Source organism: Eleutherodactylus coqui, chromosome 1, assembly GCF_035609145.1.
Source record: "Eleutherodactylus coqui strain aEleCoq1 chromosome 1, aEleCoq1.hap1, whole genome shotgun sequence".
In the NCBI taxonomy this organism is placed as follows: Eukaryota; Metazoa; Chordata; class Amphibia; order Anura; family Eleutherodactylidae; genus Eleutherodactylus; species Eleutherodactylus coqui.
The window spans coordinates 174942483-174955781 of record NC_089837.1 but is presented as its reverse complement, the minus strand read 5'-3'; the positions used below and the strand labels follow the sequence as shown (position 1 = coordinate 174955781).

Here is a 13299-nt window from a genome sequence, read left to right as displayed (position 1 = left end):
GAATTAGAAGCTACAAATCGACGATATAAATGAAAAGCAGCTGCTTGTGATAAACTTGGGAAGTCTAAAGTTAGTCTTCAGCAGGAATTGGAAGATGTTACTGAGGCACTAACCTTGACACGCACCCTGGAAGTGGTGTTAGAAGAAAAGGCGCTGTTTCAAAAGTTATGTGTAAATATGAAACACTGGGAATTAAAGAGTTTTGTTGCTGAAAAGAAGGTTCAGAGACTAAAGAGGTCTAGGACCCAGTTGAGAAATCAAGTAAAAGAAAAGATCTTGTTGAAAAAGCCTAACAATGAAATACAAGATTGGATTAGCATCAAGACGAATGCTGAAAAGAGAACTCTGGTAAGAGAAAAGCTCAAAAGCATGTTCCAAAAGCCAGTAGTAGGAATGAAGGCTTTGTTGGGGAATATTAAAAGTGAGATAAGAGCAGTGAAGTATAGCAAAGTAGGCTTAGAAACTGACATGGGCGTGACAGGTGTGACAGTTTGTGAAGATTGGCAAAGTCTTGAGGGAAGAAATCACCCCTATAAACGATAGTTAAAACACTGAGCAATGGATAGAGGCTGAGAAATCCTCTAAAGAGAAGGCAGAAGGTGAAGCAGAGACTGGAAAAGAGGTTTCAGAAGTTTCTTCTAAAGAAAGCTATGTGGAAGAAGCTGCAGACAGTAGCAGAACAGAGGCAGACTCCACACAAGGATTTAAAGAGAGGCCAGTTAATGACACAGGGTCAGTTAAGTAACAGATTGAAGGAAATGTTGTGAAGATAGTTGAGAATCTGCTAAAAAGTGCAAAGGTTCTCAGTGCTATAGCCTGCCTGAAAGAAAGCTGCAGTGATAGCCCTACACAGAGAGTTCCCTGAGCCTGCAGTTTTGACCCTGGAGGGGTAAAAGCTATGATGCGGTTTACGACCTTTATTTGGGGGTGGGATCTGTAGGAATGCAGTATACTGGATTGCCTGCAGAGGGTGTTAGACAGAGCCAGATTTATAAGAATTTCAAGTCTCCTGATCCATTTTCTACACGTGTGGTGCCCCATTCCATGGTGAGAGTTCGGTTATCCACAGGCGAGTAACCCCACTTACCACAGTATACTGTTGCTTTAAATGACATCCCTCATAACTGGGTGTTGTATCTGGTTTTATGTCCATAATAGAATGAGAATATATAACATATTTTACCCGGGTTTGGTCACTGCACTACCTGTAATACCTTTGCGAATACTGACTTGGTGTATATTGTATCTGATTGGCTGGTAGAGACTTCATGTATCTCTTTATATAGAGAAGTCTCCATTATCTGGATTTTTTCCAAGTGTAGCTTTTGCTTTATTGAGTATGCCTGCTGTCCTATACTGGTCCAGTGACCCACCTAATGCTCATTGAACATGCTCTGGCAGCGTTCCTGGATTGGGCACAAGGGAATGACTACAATTGGTGGATTGCCCTGTCCATTATGAATGTCAAGCATAGATAATGTCTTCTTATTGGATGAAATGTGTATGTAATCCTATTGTCTCAGCTATTTTTCATTTAAGGGCTGTCATTGGCCACTGTTCTCATTATAGCCTAGTTCTTACCCCTAGTGATGCCTAGTTAGGTGAAACATCCTGGAAGGGCTAATGTTTACATTTTAGCTTAGGACTTTACTGCTGCTAACTATATACATGTGGGGCTGGTGCTTAATTGCATGTGCTAAGTTTAGCCACTTACTGCTGAACTGGGTATGTGGAGGGATCCCCTGGTACAGTGAACAGCTGCTTATGAAGTTGCTGCTTCTTTTCTAATATCAGACAAGATGTTAAGCAAGTGATAAGAGAGTGAGACATAGGCTGTGTCTACAATTGTAATGACTGTGTTCGCCGGAGAGGAGAATGGGGCTCATCTTGATCCTTGGACAAGCGTTACTTTTAGCTAGATCTGCATCATGAGATGTAGATTTAGTTGAATACTCAAGCAGTAGAGAGAGCTGTCTTTCTCCCCACCTCTCCACTTCTGACTTCCACAGCACTGGTACGATAGTGTCACTGCATAATGCCACAGGCATCAGAAAAAAACAGCTTGTTGTAGAAATGGAGTAGGTGACTTTCAGGTTTTCATTTTTTTTAAATTCCAGTTGGTACAGTCGGGGAAACTATTACAATATAGGAAAAAATTAGGGAAAATATTACAAGATGGTGCAAATTAGAATATATTATTACAGGACAGAGTTAACAAAGGCTATGGGGTCAATTTTCTGCTAAGTCACATGGCTGAGTATTAAAATAGCATGTTAGAGAGGAAGAGTCTCTCAGAATCAAAGAAGGTCAGAGGTTCATCAATCTGTGAAAAACTACAACTAAAAATTTTGGAAGAATTTCAGAAAAATTATCCTCAATGTAAAATTGTGAAGACTTTCAATATCCCACCATCTCCAGTACAAAATGTCATCAGAAGATTAGGAGAATCTGGAGAAATTCATGTGCACAAAGGACAAGGCTGGCGGCCAATATTGGATGCTTGAGATCTACAGGCTCTCAGGTGTCCCTGCATTAAAAGCAGGCATGATTCTGTAATGCAAATCACTGAATGGGTCCTCAGGAATACTTTCAGAAATCATTGTCTGTGAGCACAGTTTGCTGTGCAATCCATAATTGCACATTAAAGCTGTACCATGCAAAGAAGCCATATATCAACACAATCCAGAAACACCAGCATCTACTCTGGGTCAAACTTCATTTAAAATAGACTGAGGCAAAATAGAAAACTGTTTTATGGCCAAGTTAATCAAAATTTTAAATTCATTTTGGAAACTACAGGTCTCATGTCCATTGGGCTCAGGAGGAGAAGGATCATCCAGCTTGTTATCAGTGCACATTTCATAAGCCTGCATCTCTGATGGTATGGGGTTGCATTAGTGCCTATGGCATGGATAGCTTACACATCTTCAAGGGCACTATGAATGCTGAGCAGTATATAGAGGTTTTAGAACAATATATGCTCCCAACCAGACAACATCTCCTTCAGGGAAGTCCTTGCATATTTCAGCAAGACAATGCTAAACCACAAACTGAATCTATCACAATAGCATAGCTTCACAGAAGAAGAGTCCAGGTGCTGAGCTGGCTTATCTGCAGTCCAGATCTTTCACCAATGGAAAATAATTGGCACATTATGAAACAAAAAATCCGGCAAAGAGGACCCAAGGACTGTTGAGCAGCTGGAATCCTTTATCAGACAAGAATGAGACAACATTCCAGTCCCAAAACTCAGCAATTGGTCTCCTCACTTCTCAGAAGTTTACAGACTGTTGTAAAAAGAAGAAGCGATGCTACACAATAGCCATGGCCCAACTTTTGTGAGATGTGTTGCTTCCATCAATTTCTAAATGAGTTAATTTAAAAAAAATGGAAAATCATCTCATTTTCACCTTCTGATATGTGTTCTAAGTTGTATTGTAAATAAAATATGGTTATATGAGATTTCAAAATCATTGCAATCTTTTTTTCTTTACACTTTTTTACATAGCATTCCAACTTTTTTGGATTTGGTTGTATATACATACACATTATTTGTATTTATTTTGGAAAGACATGTTTCTCTATAGGCGCTAGCAGTGTGCGCATCAAAGCAGTAAGCTTTGAGGGGTTAAATGGCCCTAGGGTCAATGGAAATCCAGCTACACCCCTGGCCGTGTCTTTTATTGCACCTCAGCCACATTCACTAGAATAGGACTGAGTTGTACCACCATGCATAGCCCATGGGCAAGAGAGGCCCTGTCTCTTGAACAGAAAGAGAATCAGACCCTTTGTGTCAGAAAACCTTGTCCTAATGTCCATTAATGTGCAGCATATTGATTCCTTTAGAGTTGCCCAAAACACTAATGAGTCAAGTGCAACTTGAACTAACTGTACCTAGTTTTGTGTTTTGTCACTACAGTGGTGTCTTGGCTTAAGAGTTTAATTCATTCTGTGACAGAGCTCTTAACCCAAAACACTCTTATCTCAAATCAATTTTCCCCACTGAAATGAATTAATATGCCATTAATCCATTCCGGACGTCACCAAAAATAAGCCCTAACTACACTACATGTAAAAAAACAAACATCGATACTCACCTTCCACTGGCGTTCTGGTCCTCACACAGCCTGCTGCGTCCTTATTCTCCTCCTGCTGCTGCCTTGTCCTCGTTCTCGTCCTCCTCCCCTTGCTGCTCCTGCTGCCTCCTCCTTTTCCTTCTTCCTCCTTGTCCTGCAGCAACGTCCTCTTCCTGCCGCCATTGAATGGCTGTGATTGGTTAACCCAGCGCCGGCTTTCATTAGTTGACTAGGCGCTGGATTACCCAATCAAAGCATTAGCTTGCTGGAGGCGGGGTATTCAAGCCCTGCTTCCTGGAAGAAATGCTCTGTCGGTGTGGAGGAAAATGTGGCAGCCTGCAGCTGTGCAGCAGACCATCACGAGAACCAGAACGCTGGCGGTAGGTGAGTATTAGACACCCCCCCCCCCTCCCCGAGCCTCAGCTTGCGAGCTTCTTGACATAACCCGAGTTTTTGCTCTTAAATCAGAGCAAAAATTCAGGAGAGAGCCTGCTCGCAAGTCGAGAAACTCGCAAGCTGCGGCACTCATAACCCAAGGTACCACTGTATTAGCATATTTGTTTTTTATCAATAAAAATGTGACCTAATAATATAATCCCCTAAAAGTAATGTTATTTAATGGCCACTCCAGCAAGAACACAGTTTTCCGTTCCTGTCCCTTTACCTGATTGTCTGTCATGCTCTGGAGACTCCGCTGTATATTGCAGATTTCTGCTTTCATTTTCATCAATTCAATGATTCATCAGCACTGCATTAGCTAGAGGCTATACCATTTCTGCTTGCTGGTTTGAAAGTTTGATTAATCATTACCTTCTCTATTCTTCTGAATAAGCTACAGGCTATAAGTATATAGTGAGGAGGATGAGCTGTGATTTCCATTAGTATAGTTTTGTGACTGGAGCTATGTGATCATCATCCATTACTGTGATAGGAGTGCCTGTGTCTCCCTCTAAGTATTTTCTGAGTAGGGTCCATGTAATTGCATCACACAGGCTGAAGGCTCTTTCCCATGAGCGGATATACGGCGATGGCGTTTTTACATTTTTTTTTTTCACGCCTGCTCCGTATAAGCGCCTGAATGGGCATTTTTCCACGATTACAGCCAGCGTTTTCTCGTCCATTCACACGATCGCAAGCATAATTTTTAGTGGAAAAATACGTCGCACCCCAGAAAACCCTCACTCTGCTAAAAACCTCGGGATACTTTCCAATGCCTATATAGAGGCACCTGTAAGCTTATCGCAGTGTTGGATGCTGCAAAAATACCTCTCCCTCCCTGCTCTTTCCCTGCTCCCATAGGAGTCTATGGGACCCGCCGGCGTATATTGGCCAAAAGATAAGTCCACAACTATCTTTTGGCTGAGCGTATATGCGCCAGTCACGTATTTGTTCTATTTTCCACGCTGCCAGCATATTTACACACCATATATTTGCTCATGTGAACGGCTGCATTGGAAACGAATGCTTCATATGGGTACTGTATATACGCCTGGCGTGAAAGCGTGGCGTATATGCACTCATGGGAATAAAGCCTGAGAAACTGACTAGTTTGAGAACACATAAACCTAAACGGATTTGAGCTGGTCAAAATTGGGATCACATGACCTCCTGAGGAGAAAGAGGCCAGGAATTTCAGATAGAGAGAAATAACTAACCAAGGCAATACCAGCTCACTTATATATACTGGGGGGCTAGCTGCATAATGAATGTAAAAGAAGAAATCACTGAAGTTGCCCTTTAAAATATATGCTTTTAGTTGATGTTCTTTAAAATCATAACTATAAAAATAGACGTATTCTTCACCATATATTCGAGTCTGAGTTGAGAATCTTTGTAATGCAATTTACTAAAAAACGCTAAATGGTTTGTGGGAAAAGAATATTATCTGAAAATTGAAGAAAATTATAAAAATGTACTTTAAATTTGTCAAACAGCTGTTCATTCTCCTTTTAGCTTTTGAATATCAAAACTTACAAAATTGGCCTAATTGGAAAGATTTATATAAGCAGATGTGTCCACCATTAGGCTCTCTTGAGTTTTGTTCAGTTATGTTACTTGTCATGATAACGATTCAATCCAATCTTACACCGCTCAGTTAAAAATGCTAATGTTAAAGTATACATGTTTTTAACATGGGGGCCTATGGATGACAGATGGCCAATGGATGTTTTCAGTTGTGGAAAAAATATTGTATGCGACTCATTGATACCAAGCCTATTTGAGATCTCACCCCATGCATCTCAGGATATGTCGGCTTTTGAGACAGGTTAAGGAAGGATACATCTGTACAGTGCACATGCCAGATAGTTTGCAAATCTTTAAACTTTTCAGGTTTTGGATATGAACGTGTTTGTTCACACATGGCAGAGTTGCAAACATTTGTGCAAATGTCCCATTTACCTTAATGGATCATGCAGAAATCAATGCGTCTGCTATAGAAATATTCCCATTCAGATATCTGCAACAACTCTGCCCAATGTGAATAATTCCTAAAATTTACCAACATGTTTAAATACGTTATTCTTTAAACGAATTAAGATGCAAAACGATATGCCTTTCAATAATTTCTTAATTAAAATGACAGATCACGAATTGGGTTTTTCAGAACAGGTAGGTATACTGCTGGGTGTATGAGTTCAACTGCAGGGATAATAGAAATGCTAATCAATAGAATATAATCTGGTGTATGTTGCTGCAGTTTTCTGACGTGGTTAAAAAAAAGCATTATACCTGTAAAATTCATAGATTAATAACGACTTCGTAAATTTGTGGCTATTAGTGGGAAAATGTTAATGGTTGTGCCTCACCGTAGGGGGCCGCATGACATACTAATGTTATGTGTGAACCCAGCCCAAGCAGGCTTCCACAAATGCCAAATCACACAATATTTTTGCCCCATAGCCAATTACTGCGCAACAATTTTTACAGTAAAATGATGTGGTTTAACAGTGCAGTTTTTAGGCACATAGTTTATAGTGGGTGAAACAAGTTATTTCAACTTGTTTCACTTGTAGAAGTCATACTTGTAAATACTTGTAAATAGCAGTTTGTGGCAAAATGTGCGATTCTTTTTTTCCTTTTTGGTCTGCATAAAAAATTGTTCCATAGTAAGTAACCTATCAGCACCCAGCGATCACATTGTTGGTTTTAATGGCTGACAGAGGGAGCCCTCACCATCTGTCAGCTTTTTCCATGTCATGGTTGTATTGACAACAGCATGTAAAGTGTTAAATGGCTTGGATCAGACGTTTCTCTGATCCCAGCCATTAGAGCTGGAGTCAAGCTGTCATTAGACAGCCGAGCCCCTGCTTCTATTCGCATGGCAGACCCATGATAGCCTTTTTTTCTTTGCACCATAAAAAGGTATAAGGTCTTTTAGTGACTGCCATAAAAAGACGCTTTAGCGGTGACTAAAGTAATAAACAATAATAATACGGCTTCTATTTATGGTAAAACCTAAATGTGATCTCTTTAATTAGGTTCCTTATAGGAAGAAATCAGACATTGTCATTACTAATACGAGAGAATAATGCTAATTATAAGGGACTAATAAAACAATATATGGTATTGTGTGTTGTTTTACTCAGGTATCTAAAAGGCTGTACAGTATGGGTTGTTACGAGATCTCACTTGGGGACACTATTGGAGTTGGAACACCAGGCAGCATCAGAAAAATGCTGGAAGCTGTGATGAAAGAGATTCCAGTCCATGCCCTGGCTGTTCACTGTCATGATACTTATGGACAAGCTCTAGCCAATATTCTTACATCAATGCAGGTATGGATTATGATTGTATAAGCATTTAACCTGGATACATGTCAAATTTGCATAACATGCATAGAAAATAAACACCTGTGAAGTGCAGAAGCTTTATTTTTATCCCAGCCCCTTGTCCGCAGCCAGCAATGGGAGGAGACCGGGCAGGGTGGCAATTGACTTCACCCCCATCCTGCCCCCTCCCATTGGAATCAGCTGGAGGGGAGGAGAGAAGAGGTGAACCGACGAGGGGGAGGGAAGGCTCAACGGCATGGCAGCCTCGATGCATATTCGTCGGGGCCCATGCCGTGTGAACAGGCACACAAACATTAGATTTGTGCACCTGTTCACGAGCTTTTACACCCCAGATAGTAGCGTATATCGGCCGGCCGTGAAAACGGCAGCCGATATACGCTCGTGGGAAAGAGCCCCGAGAGTCCTTCTGGTGATTTTTGGCAAAGTCCAGGTTTTCATGTGTCTTTTACTGAGAAGAGGCTTCTTTCTGGCCACTCCGTCATAAAGCCTATATTGCTGGAGTGCTGCAGTGATGGTTGACCTTCTGGAAGTTTCCTCCATCTGCACACATGATCTTTGGAGCTCAGTTAAAGTGACCATTGGGCCTTTCTCCCTTGATTACTTAGTTTGATTGGTCAACCAGCTCTAGGATAAGTCCTGTTTGTTCCAAACTTCTTCCATTTAAGAATTATGCAGGCCGCTGTGCTCTTGGAAACTTTCAGTGCAGCAGAAATTTTTCTGAAGTCTTCTCCAGATTTATGTCTCTGAACTCTAAAGGCAGTTCTCTCCTCTTTATGGCTTGGTTTTGTTTGCTGTGAGACCTCAAGTAGACAGGGGTATGTCTTTTAATATTCTGTCCAATCAACTGAATTTACCACAGGTGGACCATAATCAAGGTGTAGAAACATCTCAAAAATAATCAAAGTTCATAATCAATAATCAGAGTTAAATTTCAAGTGTCATACCAAAGGGTCTTAACACTTATGTAGATGCAAAATGTTTGTTTTTCATTAAAAAAAATAACAATTTGAATATTCTGTTTTCATTTCGTCATTATGTGGTATTGAGAGCAAAACGATGGGGAAAAATTAGATTTTTTTTTAAATTTGCACAAAACCACAAAATAAACTGTAAAAATAAGTGAAAGCGTCTGAAGACTTTCTGGAGCCACTGTATATGTAGAACCCCATTATACATTCATCGTTGTGCTTTCTGATATGCTGCTTGCCAGACTGTTAAGACAAAGGTATTAGCACACCTATTATATAAAATACAAGTAGAACCAATATTTTTTCACGTAATAAACGTATGTCTAAAACAGGCACTTTGTTTCATTTTTTCCATTCCCACCTTTTTATTTTTCTGTCAACATAGCCATATGAGGGCTTGCTTTATGTGGGGAAAGTTCTATTTTTCACTGGTACCATTTAACCCCTTAAGTGGCACGCCCGGAAATTTTCCGGGACGAGCTCCACTGCCGATAGTGATATAGCCCGGAAGATTTCCGGGCTATGTATCACTATGGGAGCTGCAGAGCACAATGCCACAAGCTGTGGCACTGTGCTCTGCCTGCACTGTCCCACAGAGAACAAAGCAAGGGCTTTGAAAAACCAGCAGAAGATATTGCCGATCTGCCGGCAATCTCCTGCTTCTAAGTCTCCTGCTTTGTTTATAGGTTGCCATAGAGACCATCGGTTTGTCAGAAGCAAGCCGATGGTCTCTGTGGCAGGGAGAGCTAGTGCTTGGCTGTGAGAGGACAGCTAGGTACGAGCTCTTACAGCGGAGATCGGAGATCTCCGCTGTGTTAACCCTTTACATGCTGCAGTCTATGTGACTGCAGCATGTAAAGGGCTGTCACTGCAGCATGTAAAGGGCTGTCACCATCGGACCCCCAGAATGTGATCAGCGGGTCCTGATGGGTCCCTGTAGAAGTCCCCTAAAGGGACAAAAAAAAAAAAAAATAAAGTAAAAAAAAAAACAAACCTAAAAAAATTATTTAAAAAATTATAAAAACACTTGTCTCCCTGTACTTGGTAAAAAATCAAAAATAAAATCACACATGTCGTATCCATGCGTCGCAATGACCCAGAGAAGGAAGTTAATGCATTATTTAACCCCTTAATGACATGGCCCCTTTTTTTCTTTTTTCCCCATTTCTTTTTTTCCTCCCCCCTGTTAAAAAAATCACAACTTGTCCCGCAAAAAACAAGCCCTTATATCGCCATGTCAATGGAAAAATGAAAACGTTATGGCTCTTGAGACGCAACTGCAAAATTAGTTGAAATTCAATGTTTAGACCATTTTAAAAAAACCTGCCCTGGTGGGCACGACAGGGTGGTAGGAAACCTGCCACTCAAGGGGTTAATGTGTCATAGAATGTATTGTATAACTTTTAAAAATTTATAAGTGGGCTTAAAAAAAGCACAATTCCACCATTACTTTTTGGACTTTGTTCTCATGGTATGCGCAGTGCAGCAGTGCAGTAGAAAGGAATTTATTATTCACTTTATTCTGCGGGTCTGTACAATTATTGTCATGCCAATTTTATATTGTTTATCTGTGTTTTACTACTTCTAAAAAAAGACAAAAAAAACCCTTTGTATAAAAAAAATACTTTTTTCACCACATTGTGAGAGCCGCAACTTTTCTGATTCTCCATTGATGTTAGTCTGGTAACTTTTTTTTTTTGTGGAATGAGCTGTAGTTTTTATTGGCACCTTTCTGGGGCCTAAACAACTGTTTCATTGCTCTGTTTTGGGGCCACTGCATGCTCAAAAATGCTATTCTGCATTATGATTTTTTCCCCCAAAGCATTATACATTGTGGCCCTATGTAGTACTGATGTCCATTTAGTAATAGTGCTGCCTGTCCAACCTCTGTCACCTCATACAGTAATAGAGCTACATTGGCCCCTCTTATGGACCAAGCATTATGGCTGGCAGTAGAATCATAATCATTCATGCTTGCCATCTAATGCTATGCTCTGTGTATAAGTTAACCTAACCACTGTACTTTATAAAGTTACCAAGTAATACAATGTTCTCAGAAGCATCATTAGTAAGGCGATTGTTTGCATTATATTAATACTGCCATTTTCAAATGTAAGATAATGTTATATGCATGGGAAGTAGCAGATATCATTAAAAGTGTTTTGTTATATTATGACACAACATTTATTTCCATTCAAAACTAAAATTTTCAGTTATTGTAGCTAAGGATGTTAAAAGTATTATTCAGTAGAAAGCGGTGTTAGGCCTCAGTCACACGGGCGCATCGGCACCCGTACACCGGCTCCGATGCGCCCGTGTGACTGAAACCAGCAGACGGACGTACCTGCAGACGGCCGTCTCTCTGCAGCGCCGGAGGAAAGAACATGTGACCGGCTTCATTGCTATGTTTGTACGTGGAGATGTGCAAATAAGCTACCGTACTTTTATAGCTAGAAGACAATGTTGGAACTTGCAAAACTTATCTTTTATTCCTGTAAGGCTTAGGTCAGAGAGCAGGATAAAATATATGTGCTGACATCTGTGAAAGCATCTAATTCACATTTGCTTTGCTGTCCTTTCTCATAATTTGATATGCACTACTGTATTTATACGTTCTTAAATTAGGTTATAAATCTCCTTGGAGGACATATATTTAGTTTTATTGACAAAGCAGCTGCTTGAATAGATTTACTACTGTATAACTCCATAATTTATATGTGACGATAAAAATTCTCATAATAACACTTGTCATCTTTTTTTTTAATTTCAACTGATTTTTATTAGGAAAAAGATAAGTAAATTATTACATGCTGATCAGCCAGAAAGTTCCCCTAGCTGGGGATGTAATAATGTAATTACACAATAAAAACAAAACAATTAACATCCACACAGGGTTCCGTTTACAGGCAATCTAACAGGTATTTCTGTTGCTCTCTTTTGGATCTTCTTTCTCTCCTTTTGAGGAGAATGTGAAAACAAGATTTCAATTATGAAACACGGCACGGGAAGCTAGGGTCAGGACTTTAGTGTCTAATGTACATCCCATCTTACATATTTTTTCTTCTCATTTTCTAACCCATATGAAGTACTCTAGGTAGTCCAGGTATATCCAGGGAATCACACTATGGTTGCCAAGTTTTTCGGAATAACTCCATTTTGCCTTCTCTCATGACTGACAGTTTTTTCGTATAGTATTATTCAGGAAACTCAAGCTGCCATTGGGTTAATGAAAAGGGTGGGTGAGAGCCATTGAGAGGCCAGTTATATATTCTAGCAGCCATACAGATGTACTACGAGGTACCCGTAGGTTTATCGGCCAAGAGACACAGGGATGGAGAGGGGGGAATGATTTGCCTAGGACTCTTGATATGAGGTTAGTCACCTGCCTCCAGAGAGACCTCCCCACCGGGCAAGTCCACCATATATGAGAGGTTGTTCCCAAGGAGTTACAGCCTCTGAAACAATTTGGTGAGGTACTTGGGGAGTATTTGTGGATAATTATCAACGGAACTAAACATGTTCTATGAAGTATTTTTAATGATCTTTCGGCGATAGTTACGTGATGGCTGCCTTTTCATATAAAAATGCAGCAGTAATGCCATCAAGGTAGGGAGAGGGAAATATTTAGATCTGATTCCCAGCATAGCATAAATGGAAGCTTATCTTTCAGTGCCGGACGATTCATATTGGTATATAGGAGGATATCACATTGGGTTGAAGGGGGGACCATATACATAGTCTCTCAAGCCAGTGGGTTTTGCTGCTGGGATGTTGTTGTTTATTAGGGTTCGGATGAAGCTATACATTTGTAACAGTTCTAACCAGGGATGTTCTGGGATGAGTTGTTGTGCTGTAAGGAGTTTAAATGTGGCATGTGATGGTAGAGTGACGTTAAGCCTCTATATCGCCACCATAAGAGACTGTTTTCTTGAGAACTTAATGCAAATGCTTGATTGGGGATAACGGAAAGTAGAGGGGGAAGACTAGACATCAGCAAAAACTTTTGCATCTCCTCCAGATGAGAAAGAGATGGTAGGTTAGTGGTGATAGGTGTTGGATGGCTGAAGTCTTTACATTTTTATCCCAAAAAATTGCTTTGAGTTGGATTGGGGCTATAAGAGATGTTTCTCTCTACCCATAGAGGAGCCCTTAGGCCAGCACACATGGGGGGGGGGAATTTGTGACAGTTGGGTTGCCAAGAAATATTTTCACAGATTAGGGACTGATAGACCTCTGACCCTTTTATGGGAGTGCATAATTTTTTGTTTGATGCAGGATCTCCTATTCTTCCATATACAGTGGAAGATTGCCTATTGCATTTCCTTTAGGTCGGCGGTCAGAACATGGATTGGGAGATATCTGAAAAGGTAGAGGAGGCGTGGTAGTACTGTGATTCCCTGGGTCAAATGGAATCCTTTCCTCTTCTAGCACACATTTCCCTTCTTCCAGGGATTTAATGTAGAA

The 13299-nt window shown here is 40.4% G+C and overlaps 1 protein-coding gene across 1 annotated transcript in view; it reads left to right on the top strand.

Annotated features, from left to right (window-relative positions):
- HMGCLL1 (3-hydroxy-3-methylglutaryl-CoA lyase like 1) overlaps nucleotides 1–13299 on the top strand; it is a 134748-nt gene that overhangs the window by 104877 nt on the left and 16572 nt on the right. The window contains exon 8 of the mRNA XM_066590407.1: nucleotides 7664–7852. Within this exon, the coding sequence (XP_066446504.1) occupies nucleotides 7664–7852 (189 nt within the window). The remainder of the gene's footprint in view (nucleotides 1–7663; nucleotides 7853–13299) is intronic.